General features: G+C 42.7%; 1 protein-coding gene across 2 annotated transcripts in view; it reads left to right on the forward strand.

Annotated features, from left to right (window-relative positions):
- svep1 (sushi, von Willebrand factor type A, EGF and pentraxin domain containing 1) overlaps positions 1-23,158 on the forward strand; it is a 68,578-nt gene that overhangs the window by 34,544 nt on the left and 10,876 nt on the right. For both annotated transcript variants that reach the window (XM_026299390.1, XM_026299391.1), the window contains exons 5-38: positions 160-318; positions 1,229-1,408; positions 3,391-3,570; positions 5,130-5,324; positions 7,778-7,896; positions 7,991-8,120; positions 8,782-8,889; positions 10,930-11,061; positions 11,272-11,463; positions 11,602-11,723; positions 11,801-11,906; positions 12,016-12,219; positions 12,536-12,769; positions 12,899-13,060; positions 13,367-13,528; positions 13,816-13,977; positions 14,502-14,590; positions 15,003-15,099; positions 15,435-15,548; positions 16,033-16,146; positions 16,281-16,482; positions 16,794-16,951; positions 17,422-17,620; positions 17,771-17,946; positions 18,081-18,205; positions 18,387-18,516; positions 18,715-18,885; positions 19,287-19,460; positions 19,603-19,722; positions 19,957-20,133; positions 21,237-21,321; positions 21,473-21,664; positions 21,845-22,012; positions 22,314-22,983. In XM_026299390.1, the coding sequence (XP_026155175.1) occupies positions 160-318; positions 1,229-1,408; positions 3,391-3,570; positions 5,130-5,324; positions 7,778-7,896; positions 7,991-8,120; positions 8,782-8,889; positions 10,930-11,061; positions 11,272-11,463; positions 11,602-11,723; positions 11,801-11,906; positions 12,016-12,219; positions 12,536-12,769; positions 12,899-13,060; positions 13,367-13,528; positions 13,816-13,977; positions 14,502-14,590; positions 15,003-15,099; positions 15,435-15,548; positions 16,033-16,146; positions 16,281-16,482; positions 16,794-16,951; positions 17,422-17,620; positions 17,771-17,946; positions 18,081-18,205; positions 18,387-18,516; positions 18,715-18,885; positions 19,287-19,460; positions 19,603-19,722; positions 19,957-20,133; positions 21,237-21,321; positions 21,473-21,664; positions 21,845-22,012; positions 22,314-22,983 (5,708 nt within the window). The remainder of the gene's footprint in view (positions 1-159; positions 319-1,228; positions 1,409-3,390; positions 3,571-5,129; positions 5,325-7,777; positions 7,897-7,990; positions 8,121-8,781; positions 8,890-10,929; positions 11,062-11,271; positions 11,464-11,601; positions 11,724-11,800; positions 11,907-12,015; positions 12,220-12,535; positions 12,770-12,898; positions 13,061-13,366; positions 13,529-13,815; positions 13,978-14,501; positions 14,591-15,002; positions 15,100-15,434; positions 15,549-16,032; positions 16,147-16,280; positions 16,483-16,793; positions 16,952-17,421; positions 17,621-17,770; positions 17,947-18,080; positions 18,206-18,386; positions 18,517-18,714; positions 18,886-19,286; positions 19,461-19,602; positions 19,723-19,956; positions 20,134-21,236; positions 21,322-21,472; positions 21,665-21,844; positions 22,013-22,313; positions 22,984-23,158) is intronic.

Below are 23,158 nucleotides of genomic sequence, written 5' to 3' on the forward strand. Positions count from 1 at the left end.
CTGCAGTACTCAGACAATTTTGTATTTCATCCACATTTTCTTTCATACATGTCCATCATCCAATATTTCCAAACAGCTGTCTTTTTATTTCTTTTTTGTGCGCAGCATCATGTGCATTTATCCTGGTTGCTAACTATACGTCTCCTGTCCTTCCATCAGCCTGTCCGCCCGGCACCTATAAACCAGAGGGAACTCCAGGAGGGCTGAGCACCTGCTTGTCTTGCCCCGATGTTCAGCACACCTCTCAGCCTGGCAGCACCTCCCTCAGTGACTGCGTCTGCAAGCCGGGCTATCAGCCAATAGGCATGACCTGCCAGGGTGAGCGGACAGCTGATCTCTTAACAGTTACATTAGATTTAGACCACAACAGGCTGAGTTTGCATTTGCAGAAATCATTTATGACTCCTTCTACAGTCCGTTGACAGAACCGTGATTCAGCCTGCGTCCAGCTTTATAAAGTCAGCACTGAAAGTTGTGCACTTAGTTAAATTGTCTCTGCAGAAAGTTCCAGGAGAACAGCATCATGTTAGTGGCCACACTGGATGACTGACAAATGAACTTTGGGAAATGCAACCTCAGAAATTGTTAGGGACAGTTTTTCACCAAATCTGACTAAAAGAAACAAGAGCTTTCTGCTTTCACTCCAATATTGCTCATATCCAATATTATACTCCAAACATTTATGTTGCCTTGTGTAGGTAGAGATTTTATAAATACTTTATGACTGTCTAAGAACACCCTCTGAGAAACCATGTTACAGTTTGAACACACATGTCAGGAGAGCTCAGTGTGTTTTATGTGGCAAATAATGAGTTAGGTGAGTAACGGTGATGAAAATCAGAGGATGCTAAGAAACCCATCAGTGCTGGTAAATGTAGTGATGCTTTGATGAATCAACTGAAACACTAACACGGTTTTGCAGTGAAGCATAGTTTTAAGACAGTCATGTATTATGACTCTGCTTCCAGTTATTTCAGTGGCCTTCCTGTTTCTTGAAGAATGAGCCAGTGATTTCCGCAGAGCACTTCATCTGAACACAGTGATGGTCATTAATCACCACTTTCATACATAGTGTTGTGCTTTCTCTTCCTCCCACTGTGCATATTGGGGAAGTGATGTTTCATAACCTATAATTTTCTGCTTTCATGTTTTCTTTTTTTTGTCAGGATCCTGAGCTTTCCAGCCTGTCAGTATTGTTTTTTTAAAATCTTAACTTCTCTTCTTCCAGTGGTACACTGTCCGCCGCTGTCTCCTCCAGAAAACGGTTCTTTTGTCCAAAATGTATGTAACAACCACTTTGATGCTGCCTGCGGTGTGCGGTGCCAGCCGGGTTTTGACCTTCAGGGTACCAGCATCAGGCTGTGCCAGGCTGATGGCACCTGGTCAGGGATGCCCGCCAGCTGCAGAGGTGAGGAGGGAGCTGGGCTTATGATATGATAGGAAAAGGAAGATTATTACAGGTGTAGGTGTCCTTGGATTTTAGGCAGGCGCTCACTCATTATCATTTGTCCTTTCACTGAACTTGCGTTATTTTTCTGATGCCATAATCCGCTGCCACTAAAAGCAAAAACACAAGATTTTTCTAGTTTAACAGTTTCAGATGTGAATTCAAATTCAGATAGAGCTGCAGCGAACAGTTATTAACAAATATTTTCCTACTTAACAGTTTACTTCATTTCAGTTTTTCTTAGCTTAAAGTGACATCTTTGTTTTATGTCCAACCACAAGTCATAACTCTGAAGATCTTCAGTGGACAATGGTATATAACTGAGAAAAGCAGAACAATTTTAGATTTGAGAAGTTGGAACTAGCGCTGAAAACAGACTGGAGAGACTGATTGGTTTTCCAAGTTGCTGACTGAATGCTATTCTGTGTTCAATCTTCAATAATGACCAGATTTCTCCAAAATATATAAATTGTACTAGTACCACGCTTTTTACACACTGCCTCTGACTTTGATATTACAGAAATGTAGACTGTTATCTTGCAAAATGTGTACAATATCTTAAAATACAGCTCTGGTTGTATACACTGAAACATACTAGCTTGATTAATTAAACCCAACATGTGGCTCCCCTCCACATCTCATCTAATCTGTCATTAACTGAAGGCCCTTCATTAAATTACTCAGTTGCTGCCACTGCTCCTCTGATGTCTGCAAACCTTCATAAACATTTACATAGTGTTAAACCAACTTACTGGGATAAATGATAGGAGTTAATCTATTGCACTGATTTGCTGCAAATGGCCAACGAGCTGGAAAATGCATGTATCCATATGTGTTGGTTTCCGAATATTTCTTGTTGCATATTGAGTTCATATGTGTTTAGACTGAAGGAGAACTCAACATTTACTGGGAGACTACTGCTCTTGCTGCCAGACCAGATGCTGATGGGAAGAAAGGCAGAGAGGATTTCATTTAAAAGACAGACAGAGGGGGGGGGGGCATGACAGAGTTCAACAGAGGAGACAGGAGTGAAAGAAAGAAAGGAAAGGGAGTTAGAGAGGTCAAGAGCTTAATGAGTAAAATGGCAGTTTTAAGAGAGAGAGGCAGCAACAGTGTGACTCAGAAGTACCAGGACACTCAATATTTAAGGGTGTGTGTTGGAGATTTATTGAATGTGGCTTTGGGTATATGCTGTAATTTCTGAGTGTGTGCACATATGTCTGCTAGTATATGTTACACTACATCTAGTCTCTGCCACATACTGAAGGACCTCCCAGCTAGTTAAGCCCTGAGGGAGGGGGTATCCTCCGAACAGCATGTCTGTCTACGGGTGGTGATGGGAAATGAGACACTACACACCCATTTGTAGACCTCAGTATAACTCAGAACAGACACAAACACAGGATTTTTTTCTTTTTATTTCATAGGGACTTTCACGCTTTGGATTAAATCATAGGTCCCCAGTTATAGTTAAAGATGATATAGTGAATTGCTGCTGTTGATTTACTGTTCTCTCTTCCTCTTATAATTTATATGGAGTACCTGTGTTTATCATTTATTACTCAGACCTGGTTGAAAAGCAATTGAAATGATGAATAAATAGGTATATAATTAAGATTTGTGCTCATTCTAGGGTTTGCTGAATACGTTACAGATTTAAGTTGTGTATTTTCTGAGAGTTATAAGCCTTTAAGTCGGCTAAAATAAACAATAAAATGTATACACAAGTGCTTATTCATTAGTGTTTATAGCTTTTGGATCTGCTTCTTACCCTTCTACTGACCTCCACGGTTTCCATCTCTGTTGCTTTATTGTTACAGTTTATAAAAACATTCAGAAGTGCTTACAAAAAGCTAAGCACTCACAAATAAAAAGAGGTACAGAAATAAACAGTAACAGCAAAGGATATCTATCAGAACGTAACGCAGACGATGTTTTTCCAGTACGTTCCTGCCCGCCTCTGTCTCTGCCCCAGCATGGCTTCCTGAGGTGCAGCGATGGCGACGCCTCCTACAGGGCAGAGTGTCAGGTGGGCTGTGAGCGAGGCTACAGGCTGGAGGGAGACTCCAGACTCGTCTGTCAGGCCAACTCCCAGTGGAGTGGACCCCAACCTCGGTGTGTGGGTAAGCCTTTATCATCCCAAACCACTATCTGTGTGTTACATCTAGATAAAACAGAAAGATGGAGCAATTCTACAGAGGGAATTCATCCATCTCAGCCACATCTTTTTTCTGTTCGTCGGTCACGTCTTAATATTACATCTTGTGTTCCCCTCATCTGTGGAGCTAAATTAGATTTCTTTATTTGGTTATTCCATTTGCATTATTTTCCATGATAAATCACTTTGAGTTCACTTAAACACATATAATCAACCTCTCCCGCTGTACAACTTTCTTTCAGCCTGACTGTATTTAAATGTAATTATATTATATTATATATAATTTATATTATCTGTTCACGTTCTGCTTATCCTGAATCCTGCCTAGCTGAAATAACAGAAAGATAATTTATCAAATGGCTGCCTGTAAAATAACACATGATCTTAATATTTCTATGTAAAAACATGTGGTTTTACACAGAAATATAAGCCCACATGAAAACATACGCTCACACATGCACGGGTGGTTCAACATATGGTGCGTATTTGCACTAAGCCGCACTACATCATCCAGGGAAAGGTACGCCTGCTTTCTCACAGCCACCACATACGTACACACATGCACACAAAATTACCCACACACTTCAAAACCGATAGTTAGGTTAAAATAGTTGCACACACACTAGTGCCACAGAGAGCACCCATGTCAGGCACACAACACACAAAAAAGGGACAGTGTGAGAATGTTTAGCCACAAACCTCCAGCCTGCACTGACTCATTTCCAACCAACCAGCTAGCTGCGCTATTTAAAATGCCCAACGGATCCGCTTCCGGACAACTACCTCCGTTTATTGATAACTACCATCTCCTACCTCTGGTGCTCTGGCTCATTTGTTTAACCATGTCTCAGACTGTTGTTACTTCTTTGACACAGCTAAAAGGTCTCTGTGAACTGCCGTTGCAGCTGAGTGGATTGTTTTATTGTTTGTTTGCACTGTGGTGAAACAGGATCGCCTCAGCTGGCCTGAGAGGATGCAGAGAGATTTTTACATCTGATTGAAATCTCCCTCTCAGTGCGTTTTCCCTTTATAGCTCTTACAGCCAAAGAGAATGAGAACAATCTATCCATCATCAAGGAAAAGCCACACTAGCCCAAAAATGCATCCAAATCCAAAAAAATGTATAAAAAGCCTCCAGTGAGTGAGTCCTGTGGTCAGCGCTTTCCTACTTTGAGATCTGACCAAATGTTTGTTGTTTTTCAGCCCATTTCTGATACACAGGTCCTGAGAATAGTTTTACTGGCGGCATTTAGAGTAAAGTCTGCTCAAAGCTAGATTCAGTCACAATTGGGTAAAAACACAGGAAACATGGTCATGGTCTTTTTTTCCTGTTCTGCTTAGACATTTCTGTATAGGCTGACTTCATCCTCAATAACAATAGATTCTTTTCTGCAGCAAATCAATAGACAGTAAGTCCAGTGCAGTACTGATAGCGCTGTTGAGGAAATAAGTCGTGATATCTGGGACCAGACATGATCATAAGATTTCAGATTTATCTCTTGATGTCCCACTCTCTCTCCCCAGAGGTACGTTGTCCCCCCTTCACACCCCTGAGGAACATCTTGCTGTCGCCCCCTGCCTGCAGGAAGAGGTCAGTGCCTTCGGGGTTCGCTTGCCTGCTCACCTGTCGTCAAGGTTACAGTCTCCAAGGAAACAGAAAGGCACTGTGCCTGGGCTCTGGGAACTGGACAGCTAATGTCTATAAAGCCGTCTGCACAGGTAAAACAGTGTGTGTAAAACGATGAAATTGATCTTTTAACTTCTGCAGAGGTCAGGGCAAGCTGTGTGTTGAGGTCAAGACACTCTCCTGGGGATGATGAGGTGGGCAGGTGAGATTTTAGGTTAGGGTATGTTTTTAGTCTCCACTTCATTTGATAACTGGGTTGGGATAGGGTATATTTGAGGGAATATCCATCCATCATATATACCTGCTTATTCCTATTGAGGGTCATGGGGATCTGCTGGAGCCTATCCCAGCTCTCTATGGGTGAAAGGCAGGATCATCTCTCCAAACTTCATAAATGTGTTTGGCTGTACTTGCTCTGACAGACAGTTGTGCACCATGAAGTTGTCTGTAAGTTCAGTATAGCTGTTTCTAAGATCCATTTAATATAATTCTGTCAGGATAAATGATACAGAAAAACAGGAATTGTTTAAAGAGCCAAAAGAAAGAGAATACACAGAGAAAAATGGAGATCTTAAAAGGAAACAGCAGGAAACTTGGAGGGAGTTTTTTCCATTCTCTGTTCCTCTGCTCTGCATTGTTCTCTCACTTTATAAATGGTGAAATTGGTGCTAACCCGATTTTGAAGCAGGCCTCGGTTGTCTAACTCAAAACATACCATGTCAGAGCTCTCATGTGTCTCCACTCCACCCTGACTGTGCTCTGGTGATCATTATAATGGACTGTATCCGACCTGATGCCTTGCAGGTGAAGCAGGTGGTGGAGACCATCTGTGCCTCCCCCTCCTTGAATCTCCTCAGTCTCCCAGTTTTCCTCACAGAGGAAGTTTGTTAATGAAGGAACGGTCATTAAGATGGAAACAAATGGAAGAGGTAAAGCAGGCAGGGAGGTGAGCAGGACAGATGAGTCATCTGTTGATGGTTTGTAAGATTACAGCATGACAGCTAGAAGATGGTGTTTTCTTGCACATATGGACCGGAGGAACAAGGAGAGGCAGAGAAAAAGATTGACGTGAAAATCCAGCACATTATGAGGAGATCAACAAAGGGAAAGTTAAAAGTGCTTTTGGTAGGCTTCTTCTTTTGCTTCTCACTTCATGTTGATGACACCCAAAGGGAAATATTCCTCCCTTGTTATGAAGATGAATGGAGCCAATTGGAGCTGAGAGTGTTAGTGTTTAGCAGAGATGCCTAAGTGGATGGGTCATCAGGTCCAGATGGGAGCAGCTCTCTTACACAACGCAACAGGCATGATCACAATCAATCGATGGGAGATTCAGCTCTTGGAGACTTAGTTCATTTATTGCAGACGTGAACTGAACTGAACTGAACTCACTGGCTTCACTTTGTTACAGCATGATTTATGGAGAATGAGACAAAGGAAGAAATTGTTTCATCCAAAGGTCATGGTGGCTTGTGAGTTTCCACCAGACAAGCAGGTGGACAATAATGTAACACGTTGTCTTTGCTTTGTATTGAAGGGCTACAACCTATGATCTAATATTTCCTACCTAAATGAACAGAGTCTCTGTGTATGCTCATGGGCAGGTCATCTATAATGAAAGAAAGAACAGTGGTATTGCCTGTTTTGCAGACATAACTATGTTTCTCCATGTCAGACCCACTGTGGTTTACTCTAAATATTATAGATCAACTTTTGGTGTGAGGGTGTGTTAATGTGCACAAAACTATTGATTTGATTGGGACCAGGGCTCTTGACGTGTTCATTGCTAGCACACACAGATTCTTAACAACATTCATCAGGGACTGATGGGGTTAAGCTCCAGATGTAGATCACGAGGAAAGGAGCCTGCAGCTTCCATCTTGTAAAACTGAAAACTGCTGATTTACCCCTTTTTTGTTACTTGGATGTGCCCACACAGCTTCTTTTCCGAATGAATTTATGTCATCGCTGTGGTCTACTGCAATCCTATCAGTATTTGTGTATTTGTGAACATCTCCCCCACAACTCTGGACTTGCACATGATTCAGATTTATGATGCAGCAGGGTTTCAATAACATGTTTGGGGATTCTTTTTATATCTGATTATTAACACTAAAAAGTGCGATTTATTAAAGATGGAGCTGGAGTTTCCATGAGCCCAAATGTTTCGACTGTGACATGATGTGTGTTTCACATGTCATTTCACTTCTGTCTCATTTGCTCTGTGCTCTTTACTGCTGTGGTCTGATGTCTGATGGTCTGATGGATGGACAAAGATAAATGCAGCATCAGGGGGGTTTGGTGTTGTTGAAAAAGTGATTCATTAATAACTAATAATGTGTGTTGTGATTAAAGAGGTCAGGGGTCAGATGACATCACACACCTACTCCCTCAATGATAACAAGGAAAAGGCTTAGATGAACATACGGAATATTTGAATCTAATGTAAACTCTAATTTAATTTGTTCTGGTTGGATAAAGCATTTGTCCAGGTCATCATCTGATCTCTTTCCTTTAAAATTATTTTTTTTCTCTGGGCCTTCAGACACTGAACCACCATGGATCCAGTGTCCTGGGGACATTGTTGCAGAGACAGATGAGCGGCGTGGCACTGCCAATATCAGCTGGAATGTGCCAAACACTACTGACAACTCTAAAGATGAGGTCAGATGTTTAAAACTGACATATTACGTTTACTAATAGAGCCACACAGTAGTTACTCCACTGCCACTTATTCTGCTGTCTCTTATTGTTCCAGGTGATGGTGCAGGTGAAACCAGTCTACGCTCCTCCCCAGTTGCTCCCCACTGGAAAGGAAACCATCACCTACATTGCGACCGACCGCTCTGGGAACCAGGCTAACTGTTCCTTTACAGTCACTGTCATCGGTGAGCTCATTCTTCTGTGTCACATGAAGAGAAAACATTTACACCTTTAACAAAATTAACTAAGGTACTTGCTTGGCATGACTTAAAGGCAGATTTCAGGTACAGTTTACTTTTTCAAACCAGTGGTCTCTCAGTTGCCGGATGATACTTTTACCATCAGGTCTGTTTGGTAGCCAGTCCCCAAACCTCTGTACTGCAGCTTATTTTTGTCATTCAGCGTAAAACTGTGATTTAACTGACATCCGCTCTAGTCAGGGAGTCTATCTGCCCCAGCAGGTGCCAAAAAGTGTTACTGTAGAAGGTGAAAAGCAAGGGTGTCTCATGTCAGGCGCTCAATAATCACAGCAGTCAGGGGAAAAAAAGTCAAGCATGGTAGCTGTGAACATTTCCATATGTTATTATGTTGGAGGAATGTTGTGGTTTTTTATTAGAGACATGTGTTTAACTGGTGCCCTCTGACATTGAAAAAACCAGATCACACTGTCGTTCTGCTCCCAACTGATTTAATCTAATATGGTTGTAGTATATTCCCCTCTTGGGAGCAACTGTGCCCTTTGGGCAATAAAACTATTTTCCTTTTGAATTTGGTTTGATTTCTTTTGCGGTGGCAAGTGTCATTAGTCACTAATGCTACCACTAATAAACCTATATCCCTTTCTAGATACCGAGCCTCCGGTGATTGACAGGTGCAGGTCGCCGCCCACGGTCCAGGCCACAGACATGGAGACGGCAGTCGTTTGGGAGGTGCCACAGTTTTCCGACAACTCAGGTATGTCTGGTCGCCGTTCTCAAATGGCAGCTGTGTAGATGGTTTAGTCTTTTGCGTCTGTTCAAGTCTGCTCCACCCTTCCTCCAGTAATGATGGTTAAACAGGACCTTTTCTGTTAGGTGACTGGAAAAAAGGGATCAGGAGGGGCTTAGTTTCTGGATGTCCCACTCTATATGTGTGTGTGAACAATGGCGAAAGCCACATGGACTTAGAAGGCAGATTGTATTTGTGTGCATGAATGCCTCATTTGTGTATCAGTATTTAATGGGAGAAGAGAAATAATGGGCAGATGAAATTATTACAGAGCCTGTTAATGTCATTAATGTTAAAAAACGCAGACGGAGCAGGCGTTTTTGGTCTGAAAAATGTTCTTTTGTGGGAAGCTGCGCTCATTCCATCCATTTTTCATTACACAAACTGACTCATAAAGACGTTTCATGTTTTTAAATTAGTTGGCAAATGATCCTTTTTTCAACAATCAGACTGACTGCCAATAGATCGGGGTAGAACTATCACTCCAAAAGCACACCCCAAGCAAAATAGTCATTTATTGCCCCATCCACATCTTTTTTCAGTCTAGGCCAACTTGCTGTACTCAGCCTGTGAAATTTTGATCCTGCTATAAAAGAGTGCATCAAGACCACTCTGCCAAATAGACTGAATGCCGTAGGCCTGGCTGGCTTTCTCCTGGTGCTCTAGCTGTACCCAAACAGTTGTGGTGGTGACAGACAACAAACCAGACTTCTCCAGGCTTCTAGCCCACAGCCAGGCCAACGTAATTCACTACTTCTGGCTCCACATACAGTACACACACACATAAATATCATTAACAGCACTCACAAATGCATTTATGTGTTTTCTGAGATCTTGGCTGCCATGAACACACACACACAAAAACAGGCTTCAAACTCTCAGACCTAAAGTGATCATTCCCCACCTGTCTGCAGAGGTGAGCCCCTATAGAACACACACACACACACACACACACACACACACACGCACACTGGTCTCACATGCATACACTGTAATAACAGGCTGCTGCAGCTGCTGAGGGGCCGCACGACGTCAGTCCATCGCTGCTTCAACGTCAGTGTTTTGTTTTTCCAGGCCAACACCCTGATACCAGAGTTATATATAGTTACAACCCAGTAGGCGCACACATAAACAGACGTACACACACACACACACACACACACACACACACACACACACACACACACACACACACACACACACACACACACACACACACACACACAGGCTATATATAAAGGGAAACACCAGACTCCAGCAGGCCAGACGTGTGTCAGCCGTGTTGGAATGGCTACAGTACCTTTAATGGAGGTGGTGGATGGGAGTTTAGCAAAAGATCAGTCACTCTTTTTTATTGCACCTTTTTTTAATTAATCCTGTCTTTATACGTGATGCAAACATATTCATAGTATTTCTATTCACAGCTTGTGTGTTAGTCCGCAGGACCCAGAGGACCCAGAGATAGACTCCCCTCATCAGTGCTGGGTTTCCTAAAGCTCTATCCATCACTCTCTACGTATTCAGTGTTTTAAGCCAGCCAGACTGTAGCGGTTTTTCCTCTTCCGTCTCCAGAGGCGGATTTTCTGTTGCCATGTGATGTCCAGACGAATCATTCCCATGTCAGCATATCATTGTTTAACATAACTTCTATGGTTTTCTAAGAGTGACTCATTTAGTCCTGGAAACTGGAGTAAGACCAGGAGTGCCCTCTGCAGGATAACTAGAGGAACACTTGTGACTTTAGAAAAAGATTATTTACTTGGATGAATTATGTTAATCTACAAACTAACAAGATCGTCTTTAAGGTCACGATTTATACTTGTTTCATGTTAAAAATAATTTTAGGGTTACCACGGACATCCTCACCCATCTGCTGGAATCCAATGTAAAATACCAGTGTCTATTTTTACAGTATTTGCAAAAAAATAAACAAATGTTTTACGGTCTGAAATGCTAAATATGTTTGGGAACAGTGCTACACATTTAAAATGAATCTCTGTTTACCAGGTGGTCGTCTCACAATCACCAGTAGCCACAGTCCAGGCTCTCTGTTCCAAGTGGGAGAGACTGTGGTCCAGTACACCGCCACTGATGCTGCTGGAAACAGCCGCACCTGCAACCTCACCATCGCCGTGCAAGGTGTGGTACTGATAGACACGTCATTCTGTTTTGTTTATACATCATGTCCCCCATTTACCCCAAGGGTATGTTTTGTCAGGCAAGTTTGTTATTCTTTTCCAAGAATCTATAAAGAGGTGTAGTTCTCCAGGACTTAGGTAGACCATTAAACTTTTAAAACAATCAAATAAAGTAATTTATTCCAGCCGTTACCGTTGTTTGTTTGCCCAGGGACAACCTGTGACCAGCCCTATGTCCCAGTGAATGGAGAGTTCATTTGCTCTGAAGAAGAGAAGGGAGTTAACTGTACTCTTCACTGTAAGGAAGGTTTCAGCTTCACTCAGGACGCAGTGCACAGCTATTTCTGTGCCTTCAATGGCGTGTGGGAGCCATCCCATTCTCCAGACAGACCCGACTGCTCAGGTAAGCCCAGCCCAGGCATCCTGTTCAGTTAGCCACTCTCTCCTCTCATCCTTTTCAACACTCTTACTGTGTGACATTTAGCCTGTTCAAATAAAGCAAAGTGCTGTGCTGTTATAAACGTGTTTTTGTCTTTCTTAGTGAACCGTGTAGCCAACAATGGATTCAAACCCTTTGAGATGCTGTTTAAAGCATCTCGCTGTGATGATGTAGACCTGGTCAAGTCATTCACTGGAGAGTTCAGCAACAAACTGGGAGGCATGGTGAGGGCGCTTAAAATATACAGTTGTTTTGGAAATCAACTCTCAAGCACATCTTAACTATTTAATCTTCTCCTCAGCTCCCCAACATTTGCAGCAGTGATGGTGTCAGCTGCAAAATGGAGGTGATGTCACAGGGTCACTGTCTGGAGTATAACTATGACTATGACAATGGGTTTTCTATTGGTAGGTTTAACACACACAAATACACCTGCACTGAATGCCTCACCCTCGTTTTGGTTGATGCTTTTCATCAGCTCTTCATTCTTCCTTCTCCCACCCTAATATCTATCAGCACCAGGGGGGTGGGCTAACAGCTGGGGTCCTCAGGGCGCCCAGGACTATGCATACTTTGAGTCGGGCTTTGCCACGGGCACTCGGCAGCTCGCCAGCCGGCAGCAAGGTGTCAGCGTGCAACCGCATCAACGCTCCAAGAGGCACAGAAAAATCAAAGGCCCCACCAGAGACCAGAAGATCCAGATCTTTTTCAACATTACAGGTAGAATCAGTGTGACTTGCATGTCTGTGTGTTTTGCGGACCATGAATGCCATAAATATAATATATATGCTGTGTTCTAAATATTAATTTATCCTGGTGCGTCTTGGGTTGATACCCTGTTTCACTTGACAGTTTTTTAGGTTTGTGCTGAGGAGGGGACAAGCTAAAAAACAATAATGAATCTAGTACAGTATAGTAATTATTTTCACTGGTTCATATAATATAATGACAATGGTGTTGTGCTGCATAGCATTCTATTTTATTTTTGTATAATACCATCCCTTGTCAGTCCTTTAAACTTTGTCCATTTTCCCAGCAAGCATCCCTCTGCCCCTGTCGAGGAATGACTCAGTAGAAGTGGCCAATCAGAAAAGGCTCCTTCGGACCCTGGAACAACTGACTAATCGTCTGAAACGAACACTGGCCAGGCAGCCGCTGTCCAGCTTCCACGTGTCCTCAGAGATGATTGTAGCCGATCCCAAATCTCTGGAGGGCAAGAAGGCCTCTCTGTTCTGCAGGCCGGGCTCAGTGCTCAGAGGCAGGATGTGTGGTGAGTAGGAGAAGATGGAGTGGAGGGCATTTACCTTTATAATCAAAGAAATTCATGAACATTTATGGGATTTTAACAGATCTAGTTTTATGGATCCCATTAAATTACTGATTGTGAGTGCTCTTACAGTTCAGTGTCCAGTGGGAACGTACTTTTCTCTGGAATATAACGAGTGCGAAAGCTGCTGGCTGGGCTCTTACCAGGACCAGGAGGGTCAGCTGGAGTGTAAGTCCTGCCCTGGAGGAACCTCTACAGCCTACCTCCACTCTCGCAGTGTCACCGAATGCAAAGGTACTAAACACACACACAAGTACAGGTACACAAGTCAGGTGTCCGTCTTAATGTAGGACAAACTGCATTTGAAAATAATTGATCTGATACATTTTGAGAATAAAAACATATAAGTGAACTAAACTTACTGTCTCAAGTGACTGTGTTGATTTTACGTCACAAACAAAATAAAATAATGATCATTTTTCAGAAATACTTCTTTATTTTCATTTGTTGTATACATGTCCTAAACGCATGAAGGTTGTGTTGATATTCTGTCTGTGTCTCACTCTTCCTCATAATGTGGTGGCTTGAATGTGTTTGCAGGCCAGTGCAAACCTGGTAGTCACTCTCTGAATGGGTTGGAGATTTGCGAGTCATGTCCACTGGGTCACTTCCAGCCTAATTTCGGTGCCAGGGAATGTCTAGTCTGTCCTGACGAGACGTCCACCGTCACCAGAGGAGCAGTGGACGAGAATGAGTGTGGAGGTGATGCGGTTTGACCACACAGAGCACACACACACTCTCGATGTACTATCACGTTGATGATTTTAACTTGGACCAGACTTAATTATTATTCTGAAGGCTGCTAGGTAACCTTAAGAAACACAGCAACATATCACAGAGGTCCTCTTTGGAAATGTCTTAGTTTCTTAGTTTCTGAGGTGATTCTGACACTTTGCCTGCAGCTTTGTAGATGATTTTCTTGTTTTTTTTTGTTTGTTGTGTTTATGGCTCCCCTCTCTTCTGGTCCACCCTGGTCTCCTCTCCTGCAGTTCCCTGTTCAGCAGGTCATTTCTCCCGCACCGGTCTGGTTCCCTGTTACCCCTGTCCTCGAGATTATTACCAGCCTCAACATGGCCGCTCCTACTGCCTCTCTTGCCCCTTCTATGGAACCACCACTATCACTGGGGCAAGCACCATACAGCAATGCTCCAGTAAGACAGTTTAGACAAACATGCATTTGGCAAAAATATGCATATTGTGTAATCCCCCCAGTTCTTCCAGCATTTCTGAAGGATCTTGGTAGTTTTTTGCAGTTTGTCTAGCTTCAGGTTAAATACAGTCAGACAGGTGCCTGCAGACTGGACAGGCTGTGTAAATTCAGCAAAATATATCGAACTGGTCTGGGTGAAAAAAACTTCCATTTCTTCAGTTGTGAGGTGTCTGATCTGTGTTGTGATAGCTCAGTCCAGCTGGAAAATGGATTACTGCATTGGACTGGGGGTTGGGGGGAGATGGAAATAATATGACTTTTATTGCTGTGCAGAATGGAAATGAATAATACTGCATGCCTGAAGTGTGGGAATGAAGAGTGGTTAGGAGATTTTGCCAGTTTTCAATAAGAATACAGGCTTTTGTTTAGTTGGATTACAACTGTCTGCCAGTCTGCTGGCTTGTTAGGTTTTTCCAACTTGTCTTTGCTTACATTGTCTATATTTTCTCTGGGTGTCATTGTCAGGTTTTGGCTCTAGTTTTCTTCCAAAGGAGGAGAGTGTAACTGCAGCTCCAGAGGTGCCGGTTGTTGAGGTGTACCAAGCAAGCAGTCAGGTTAGCTTTTATCACGTCTAAACTGACATGTCTCTAAATCCATCTTTTATTATTTATACCCTTTTTAAAGTCTGAGATCAAGATAGAGCATGAGTCTTACCCAAAGTCAGAACCTCTTCATCCAATTCAGTGATGACAGTTCCTAATATCAAATCCATTTAGTTTCTCTTATATTTATTGTTGGCAGGTTTTAAAAACATCACTGAACATATAGCTTTTTAAAACATTTCCAGTAACATTGACATAATCAGAGCAACGTCTTCACAGGCAGAACAATGAGAATAAAAACATTATTATTAAAATAGAAAATTATGAGCACATTGTTTTACTCACTGGACAAAATGTGAAGCAAAGTTTTCAAAGATTTTCTTGTATGTGTGGGACAGAATTGTCTGATTTGCCGTTCCTGCAGGTTTTCCATGAATGTTTCCTGAATCCCTGTCAGAATAAGGGGACATGTGAGGAGGTTGGGGCAGGATATGTGTGCACCTGCATGGCTGGGTTTACAGGTAAACAACTGGTCAGAGTTTTACCTAGTCATGTACAGTGCCTGAACGTCAGACTAAGACAGCATGATCACTTTTAAGCAATCAGCGCAGAATATTTTTGAAACTGCTTTTTTGCTTGTTAAAGTAAAACGACCAGCTGGTAAAACAGAAATCAGCATCATATCACAGCTGAGCCTTGGCCTCATTTATGTCTTTTCCTTATCCTGGGCACACAGTTGCCACATGTATTCATTAGTCACATTTCATTACTCGTACCATGTTCTCTGCCATCAGCTTTCCCTCACTGTCAATGTCATCTTTACCACAGCTGTGTTATTCTGATATTTCTCCCTCAGGTGCGAAGTGTGAGATTGATATAGACGAGTGCGACTCTGCTCCGTGCCAGAATGGAGGCCTTTGCAGTGACGGCTTGGGAGGCTACCAGTGTCAGTGCAAGCCTGGATTTTTTGGTACGGGAATAATTAAATTCTTAGTTGTTGATGTATGCAAAGGTCTAGACTATAAAATGGTGTACAGCTTAAATAAATGGAAAATCATTCTAATTATTGCCAGATTTTAGAAAGTTTGATAATTACTCAGTTACTTACAGGCAACTGTGACACATTTTATGTTGGTTTCCTTTAATTCTTAAACCAGATGTTTTTCCTCGTTACCATTGGTTTATGTCATGTCATTGCATCATTATTTCATGTAAATGAGAAATTAAGGACTGAAAAACATGATGATGTCATCTCAAAATACAACTGGGGGAAGGATATTTACAGGTTGATTATAGCCGTGGGTATATTGGCCTCACTGGACACTACAGAAATGAAATTTAGAAAATGAGTAATGTACAGTGTGCACTATATACAGCATTGCTGGGAATGCAATTGTTAATGTACTGCTCTGCTCCTTGTTGCTTACCCTCTGTCTGACCCCTGATTGCCTCAGGCTCTCTGTGTGAGGGCGAGGTGAACGAGTGCATCTCCTCCCCCTGTCTCAATGAGGGTGTGTGTGTGGATGAGGTCAACAAGTACACCTGCAGATGTGTCAGCGGCTTCACAGGTTAGATAATAGGACATTTTGTTCCTCACTAGTCACTTAGGCATAGTTTGTATGTGCTGCAGATGCACCATACATATGTCATTCTACAGTCCTTTTTCTGTGTAAACAACATGCTGTATACTGTCCTTCTGCAGGATCCCGTTGTGAACTGGAAATTAATGAGTGCCTCTCCAACCCGTGTCTGAACGGAGGTGTGTGTGAGGACTTAACAGGCAGCTACACCTGTAACTGTGCTGTGGGCTTTTCAGGAGAACGCTGTGAGATCAACATTGATGAATGTCACAGCGCCCCCTGTTTGAATGGAGGCTCGTGTCTGGACGCTGTGAATAATTTCAGGTAATGAAGACTAATGGAAAGTATTCAGGCATCATTGGTCTGCTCTGTATACGACTTATGATATAATAGTAACACATTGATCAAAACACCTGATCTGCAGTTGGTTGAACAGAAAAAAACATTTGATATTTGTTGATCTGTGCAGTATTACTAATCAGACTTCCAGGCTTTTGTTTATTTGTGGTGCATCTAGGGTAAGAAATGAATTTGTTAATAACAAAATGGATAAAGCTTCTACTGTAACAGGACAAAAATAAGATGTTTGTGTTGCATGTCACACTGTGTACTGTCTCTCGCTGTGGCTCTCCCAGGTGTCAGTGTGTGGAGGGCTACAGGGGCCGGCTGTGTGAGGTAGATGTGGACGAGTGTGATCCAAACCCGTGTGTGAATGGGGCCAGCTGCCTGGACGGTCTGGGGTCCTACACCTGCCGCTGCCTCCCTGGGTTCAACGGAACCAGGTGTGAGACAGGTACTATAGGACCGATGACACATCACCATGGCAACCCCATAGGCAGAAGACCTTGTTTTTGTTTCTCATATACATGCGACTAAAACTTGTTTTAAAAGATTTAATCTTGTTAACAAAGTTGTTTGAGGTGTCAGTGCTGTATTAGATTTGTAGCCATGGTCACAAGAAACAGTGTTGTCCAAGGTGTTTTAAATCATAAAAGTTTGCCTTTTAAGGCTCTTGGAAATGAAGCAATGCCTGCAACTTGCATGTGCAGTATTTCTGTATTGCAATTATTTAAACTGATGAGCAAGCACCCCTTCTTGAATTAATGCTAAGCTTCCCGAATAGGTCAATCTTTTAGTATTTCTGATTTTAATCAGTGTAAACAACAGATAAAAGCAGATAAGGTTTGACAGAGAGAGAGAAGATATTTCAGTGGAAGACATTATTGTATTCATTGAATAACTGTATAAATGCTGTCCTATCAGAAATGTCATCTGCCTTCAACCTGGACTTTGAGGTGTCGGGTATCCATGGTTACGTAATGATGGATGGAGTGATGCCTGCGCTGACGGAGATCACCTGCACGTTCTGGATGAAGTCATCAGACACCACCAATTATGGCACACCGATCTCCTACGCAGTGGAGGGCATAGATAACTCTTTTCTTCTGATAGACTACAACGGGTCAGTGATACACCAAAAATTAAAAGAATATAAATGGCCATGCGCTGTTTTTTTTCACCTAAGATTCGCCTTTCCTTAGTGTTCTGTCTCCTAATAATTTGCTTCTTTAGCATTAAATCTTTTTTTATTTTTTGCTCTCCCTCCCTGCAGGTGGGTGCTTTATGTGAACGGTAAGCAGCGCATCACTGACTGCCCTGCAGTGAACACGGGCCAATGGTACCACATTGGTGTGTCCTGGAGGAGCTGGGACGGTGACTGGAGGGTCTACATCAATGGGAAGCCCTCAGATGGAGGCAAAGGCCTGTCTGTTGGCACCACTATCCCAGGTGTAGTGCTATCCTCGGCCTGGTTAAATGTTTTTGTGCTCATTGCTACAACAAAACAATATTGGGTATTTCTAAATATATCTATAGTAAAGTGAGTTTTGGTTAACCTCTGACCTTTTGCTTGTGTCTTGTAGCTGGTGGGGCGCTGGTATTAGGTCAGGACCAGGACCAGAGGGGTGAGGGCTTCAACCCTGTTGAGTCCTTTGTTGGCTCTATCAGCCAGCTCAACATCTGGGATCGTGTTCTCACACCACAGCAGGTAAACATGAAAAATGCTCCATTGTATGTGGATCCAATGACTGATGATGTAGCAAAGATATAGACTGAGTGGTGTTTCTGTTCAGCCCCGAAAAATACTATTTAGGATACCTTTGACAGTAGGTATTTTAACATGTAATCAGGAATAAAACTGGAATATTTGCATGAATATATCTCTGTAGATTAAAGTCCTGGCCAGCAGCTGTCCAGCCTCCCATGTCACCCACAGGGGGAATGTCCTTGCCTGGCCAGATTTTCTCAATGGGATGGTAGGCCGAGTCAAAGTAAACCTCAACAGCATATTCTGTGCAGGTAAAGGTGCTTCACAAACATCAGAAATATTACCTTGACTGATGATTTCTGAAATGCATCTAGGGCAATTTAATAGAAGAAAACTTTCACTTTAGCCTTTCACTTTACTGCTCATAACCATATTGGCTCTGTAAATGTGCCCTGCTGTGTGCAAGTGAAGTCACAGTGACTGTAGCTGGACAATTTCTGTTCTTCCAGACTGCCCCAAGCTGGAGAACGCAGCACCCCACCTGCATGCTTCCACTGTGGAGGTGAGTCCCGGTGCTCAGGTCCAGTTGTCCTGTGATCCTGGGTTCTACCTGGTGGGGGAGCCAGTGCTGCAGTGTCAAAATAAAGGAGAGTGGAGCCACCCTATGCCCAGCTGTGAACGTAAGCCAGAGACATGCATTTTGATTTACATTGTAAATTACTTGTTTGTATCTGTTTTTTTTTTTCTGCCTGTGCCTGGTTTTTTTGAAGATCATCCACCATCTGGATCTTTGGAAATAGGCTTTTCAAAGAGGAACAGGATTGAAATAAGCCTATAAGTTAACTGTGTTTTTATTCCTATTTTAATAGGCACAATTATTGTTTTTCAGGCACTGTCAAATGAATCCATACATTTCTTCACGGAGACAAATAAAACATATCTTGCTGTTAAACTTGACCTGAACACAGCCCCTTGTGTAAACAGGAATTTGTTTGCTAGTTTGTGTCTTGATGAAACAGCTTAATGAATAATCCTTGAGGAGTGAGCCTTTGGACAGTATTTCTCTGTGTGTGTGTTACAGGTGTATCCTGTGGACGTCCTCGTCCTCTGGAGAACGGCTTGTTTCAGGGGACAGACTTTTATGCTGGCAGCTCTGTGGTCTATCAGTGTAACGCTGGCTTTTACTTACTGGGAGATGCCAAAGTGCACTGCACCAACAGTGGCAAGTGGGGGGGAAGTCCACCAGCCTGTCTCGGTACTTTGTTTTATCCTAATGTCTATCCAGATGGCATGAAGACAGATCACATTGAGTTTAATATGTCAAATACAGAGACTGTATCTGTGTGTGTGTGTGTGTGTGTGTGTGTGTGTGTGTGTGTGTGTGTGTGTGTGATCAGATGTGGATGAGTGTGCTCTGGGATCTGACTGTGATCATCACGCCAGCTGTCAGAACACAGACGGTTCCTACACCTGCACCTGTATCCACCCGTACAGTGGAGACGGCAAACACTGCACAGGTATGAGGACTTACAGGCATTTTGATCTAAATTTAAATTGTGAGATTTTTGTTTTAATAATGCTGTTGATGGTAGGGATGAGTTGATTCACAAACTGTATATAATAATAATTAAAAGTCTGTGATTATAGCAACAAAGTAAGAAAGAGTAAAGGGTAGTTTTTGCTAATTAAGATGCTTTGTGAACGATTTGAACTGTCCACATGTAAACCAGTTTCTTGCGTGTTCCCACCAGAGCCAGTGAAGTGTGAGAACCCCGGCACACCGGAGTTCGGTCACAGGGACGGCAGCAACTTCCTGATGGGCAGTGAGGTCTTGTTTGGCTGTGAAAACGGCTACGAGCTGATTGGCTCGTCTCGACTCCATTGCCTGGAGACAGGAAGGTGGGACACTCCAGTCCCGTACTGCAGAGGTGAGATGTTGATCATAGAGTACCATCACAATGAAAACCTGCATACTGAGTGCCACCATTTCAAGTGCCTGATATTCTTTCATATATCTAAAGGGGTTTTCTAAAATATATATATATATAAAATCTCTCACTAAAGAGAGAAGCATTTTTGTAATGACTCAGATTATTAAGACATAACTAAAATAACATGCATAAGATATGAATGTACATTCATATTGAAACCTACACATTTTGAGCAGCTCAGTGGACTGAGATCTATTGCAATATACCATTACCACTAAACTGCTCTTTGTCCAGTCTCATGAAAGCAGAGCATTTGGCTTCTGGGGTCAATAGGATCTAAGAAACACACAAATGAAATTACACAGTCGTCTCTTATTACAAAGAAACCTGATACACACATACAAGCACACACACCGGTAATATGCATGCATACAAACACCGATGTGCTAAATAGTACACACATACTTTGTACAGACACAAATAAACATGATGTGAAGGGGCAATTACACGTACAGCTGTCTTTTTGTCTTCTACTATGCACCGGCTGAAAGGCCTGACTACTGCAGCCTGTCCATCCTGGCTCGAAGCCACATTCTTGCTCATAGAGAAAGGAGAACTGACTCGGTGTCTGCAGTTTTATCTATCAGGCAATCTGCCGCATTCAGGCTTACTGGATGTTAAACATTATCCTGAACGTGAAGTGCAAATTTCCATCTCGCTTTCTTTAAGGAGAACAAGTGCCTAAGTATTAAAGTATGGAAAGTATGTGGTGATGGGTGTGTGACTGGTAGAGTCACTGGTCCGAAACAGTGCTGGAGCCTGTGTGGTTCTAAAGTAGGTGAATCTGCATTTGAAAGACTTGTATATTTATTTGTAATGTAGCAAACATAGAAGCCAGTGTTTTTATGGCCTGACCTGTAGTAGAGAGCAAAGTCAGGATATGTCGGCCTCTGGTGTTTCACTTTTGGTCTTTTTTTTCATTTAATCTGTCTCTCTGTTCAAGGAATTGCAATACTCGTATCAGTTTTTAGGTTTCAGTGAAATGTTAAAATAAAAGAAAACAGTATTTACTAATGATGTTATTTTGTGCCGCCCTGTAGCCCTGTCCTGCCCGATACCAGCTGTCCCAGAGAACTCCATCATGGAGGGAAACAACTTCACCTACGGAAGCAAGGTGACTTTCAGGTATCATTTCATTTTCACCTACAACACCGAGCTGTAATGAATACATAGGGCATATCAAACATTAGGCATTCTGATGGGCAAATATAAATCAGCTCAGGCATGGAGCTTCTTACTGGCATTTGTATCTCACTCTTGTTTTCATTCTGCTCAGCTGTATGAAGGGCTTCCTGCCTCAGATCCCCTACACGTTTCAGTGTCTCACTAGTCTGAGGTGGAGCGGGACGCCACCTGTCTGTCACCCAGTGACCTGTGGGGGCCCTCCGACTGTTCAGCATGCCACCTACACCCTTGACACAAACACATACCTGTCCACTGTCACATATACCTGTTATGAGGGATACAGGTATGGATAAATGATGTCAGCTTCTCTCTTCACTCTCCTTTCTGATGATGTTTTATTAGTAGATGTAAATGTATATGACACTGACAAATCTTTATCATAGGTCGCTATCTCTAAATATCTGTGGTAATATAATTTTAGTAGTGTGTGTGTGTGTAAACTAAGTAGTATGTTTTTGTGAAGACCACAGGGCTCCATGGAAGTTGTTTGTGAAGCAACAGGGGAGTGGAGCAGACCTGTCGCCCGCTGTGTGAACGTCATGTGCAGCGAGCCTCCGCCCCTGAGAGATGCTGTGACCATAGGAGATAACTATGAACTGGGAAACAAGGTGCACTATGTCTGCAAAGAAGGGTAAATGTGGCTGAAGTCTAATCAGTTATGATTCTGTTTTGTCAGTTTAATTAATCATGTTCAAACTAATGACTTATACTGTAGTTTTCCATAATTTGGTGTCATCAACATGCAGCAGAATGAATTTGGGCCCAGTTAGATATAGTTGTCTAAGCTGTGAACTGTAAAAAAATGGTTTAACTAGTCAAAATATACTGATTTTATATTTGTTGCAGGAATGTGGTTACGCTCAGATCACTAATAATGTTGTCCTGCAACTTCTTTTGTCCTTTGCTAATGCCTTTTGGTCCTCTGTCTACAGCTACACCCTGATTGGTCTAGAAACCAGAGAGTGCCTGCCAAGTGGCCAGTGGAGTGAAAGTTCTGCTCAGTGCGTCCCACGCTCCTGTGGGCCCCCTCCCACCATTGACCACGCTGAGCCCTTTGAAAGCCACCAGCTGTTTGGGGACACTGCCAACTACTACTGCACTGATGGATACACTGCTGGCAACAACTCCAAGATGGTGTGTAATGCTCAGGGTGTGTGGGCGCCTCCTGATGGCAGGGAGGCCCCTCGCTGCATCGCAAACTTCTGCCTACGTCCGCCCGAGTTACCTCATGCGAATTTAGATTCCTTAAAACCCAAATATGCCAGCAACACCGAAGTGAACTATAAATGTGAGGATGGATTTATGCTCAACTCCACAGCCACACTGAGATGTCTGATGGGTGGAGAGTGGGAGCCTTCACCTTACGATATCAGCTGTGTGCCAGTCAGGTGCTCCAAACCTGAGAGCATTGAGCGGGGCAGTGTGAGTGGAACAAACTATAGTTTTGGAGCTGTGGTGGCTTACAGTTGTGAAAAAGGCTTCCTGATCAAAGGGGAGAAGAGGAGGACCTGCGAGGCTAATGGAGAATGGGGAGGAGCTCTGCCCACCTGTGAACCTGTCTCATGCCTGGCACCTCCTCCACTCAAGAATGGATACATCCAGGTAATTAAAACACCAGCGTTAATACACACCACACATGAATCCTGTGTTTAACAAAACAAAAAGGGAATACAAAGACTACGTGTTACATTTTGGATGTTGATTCTGTAATATTATTAATGAACTTTCATCAACATTGTACCGTGATGGTGATATCCATATTTTCTCTTTTAAAATT

This window comes from Mastacembelus armatus, chromosome 18 (assembly GCF_900324485.2).
Source record: "Mastacembelus armatus chromosome 18, fMasArm1.2, whole genome shotgun sequence".
Classification (NCBI taxonomy): Eukaryota; Metazoa; Chordata; class Actinopteri; order Synbranchiformes; family Mastacembelidae; genus Mastacembelus; species Mastacembelus armatus.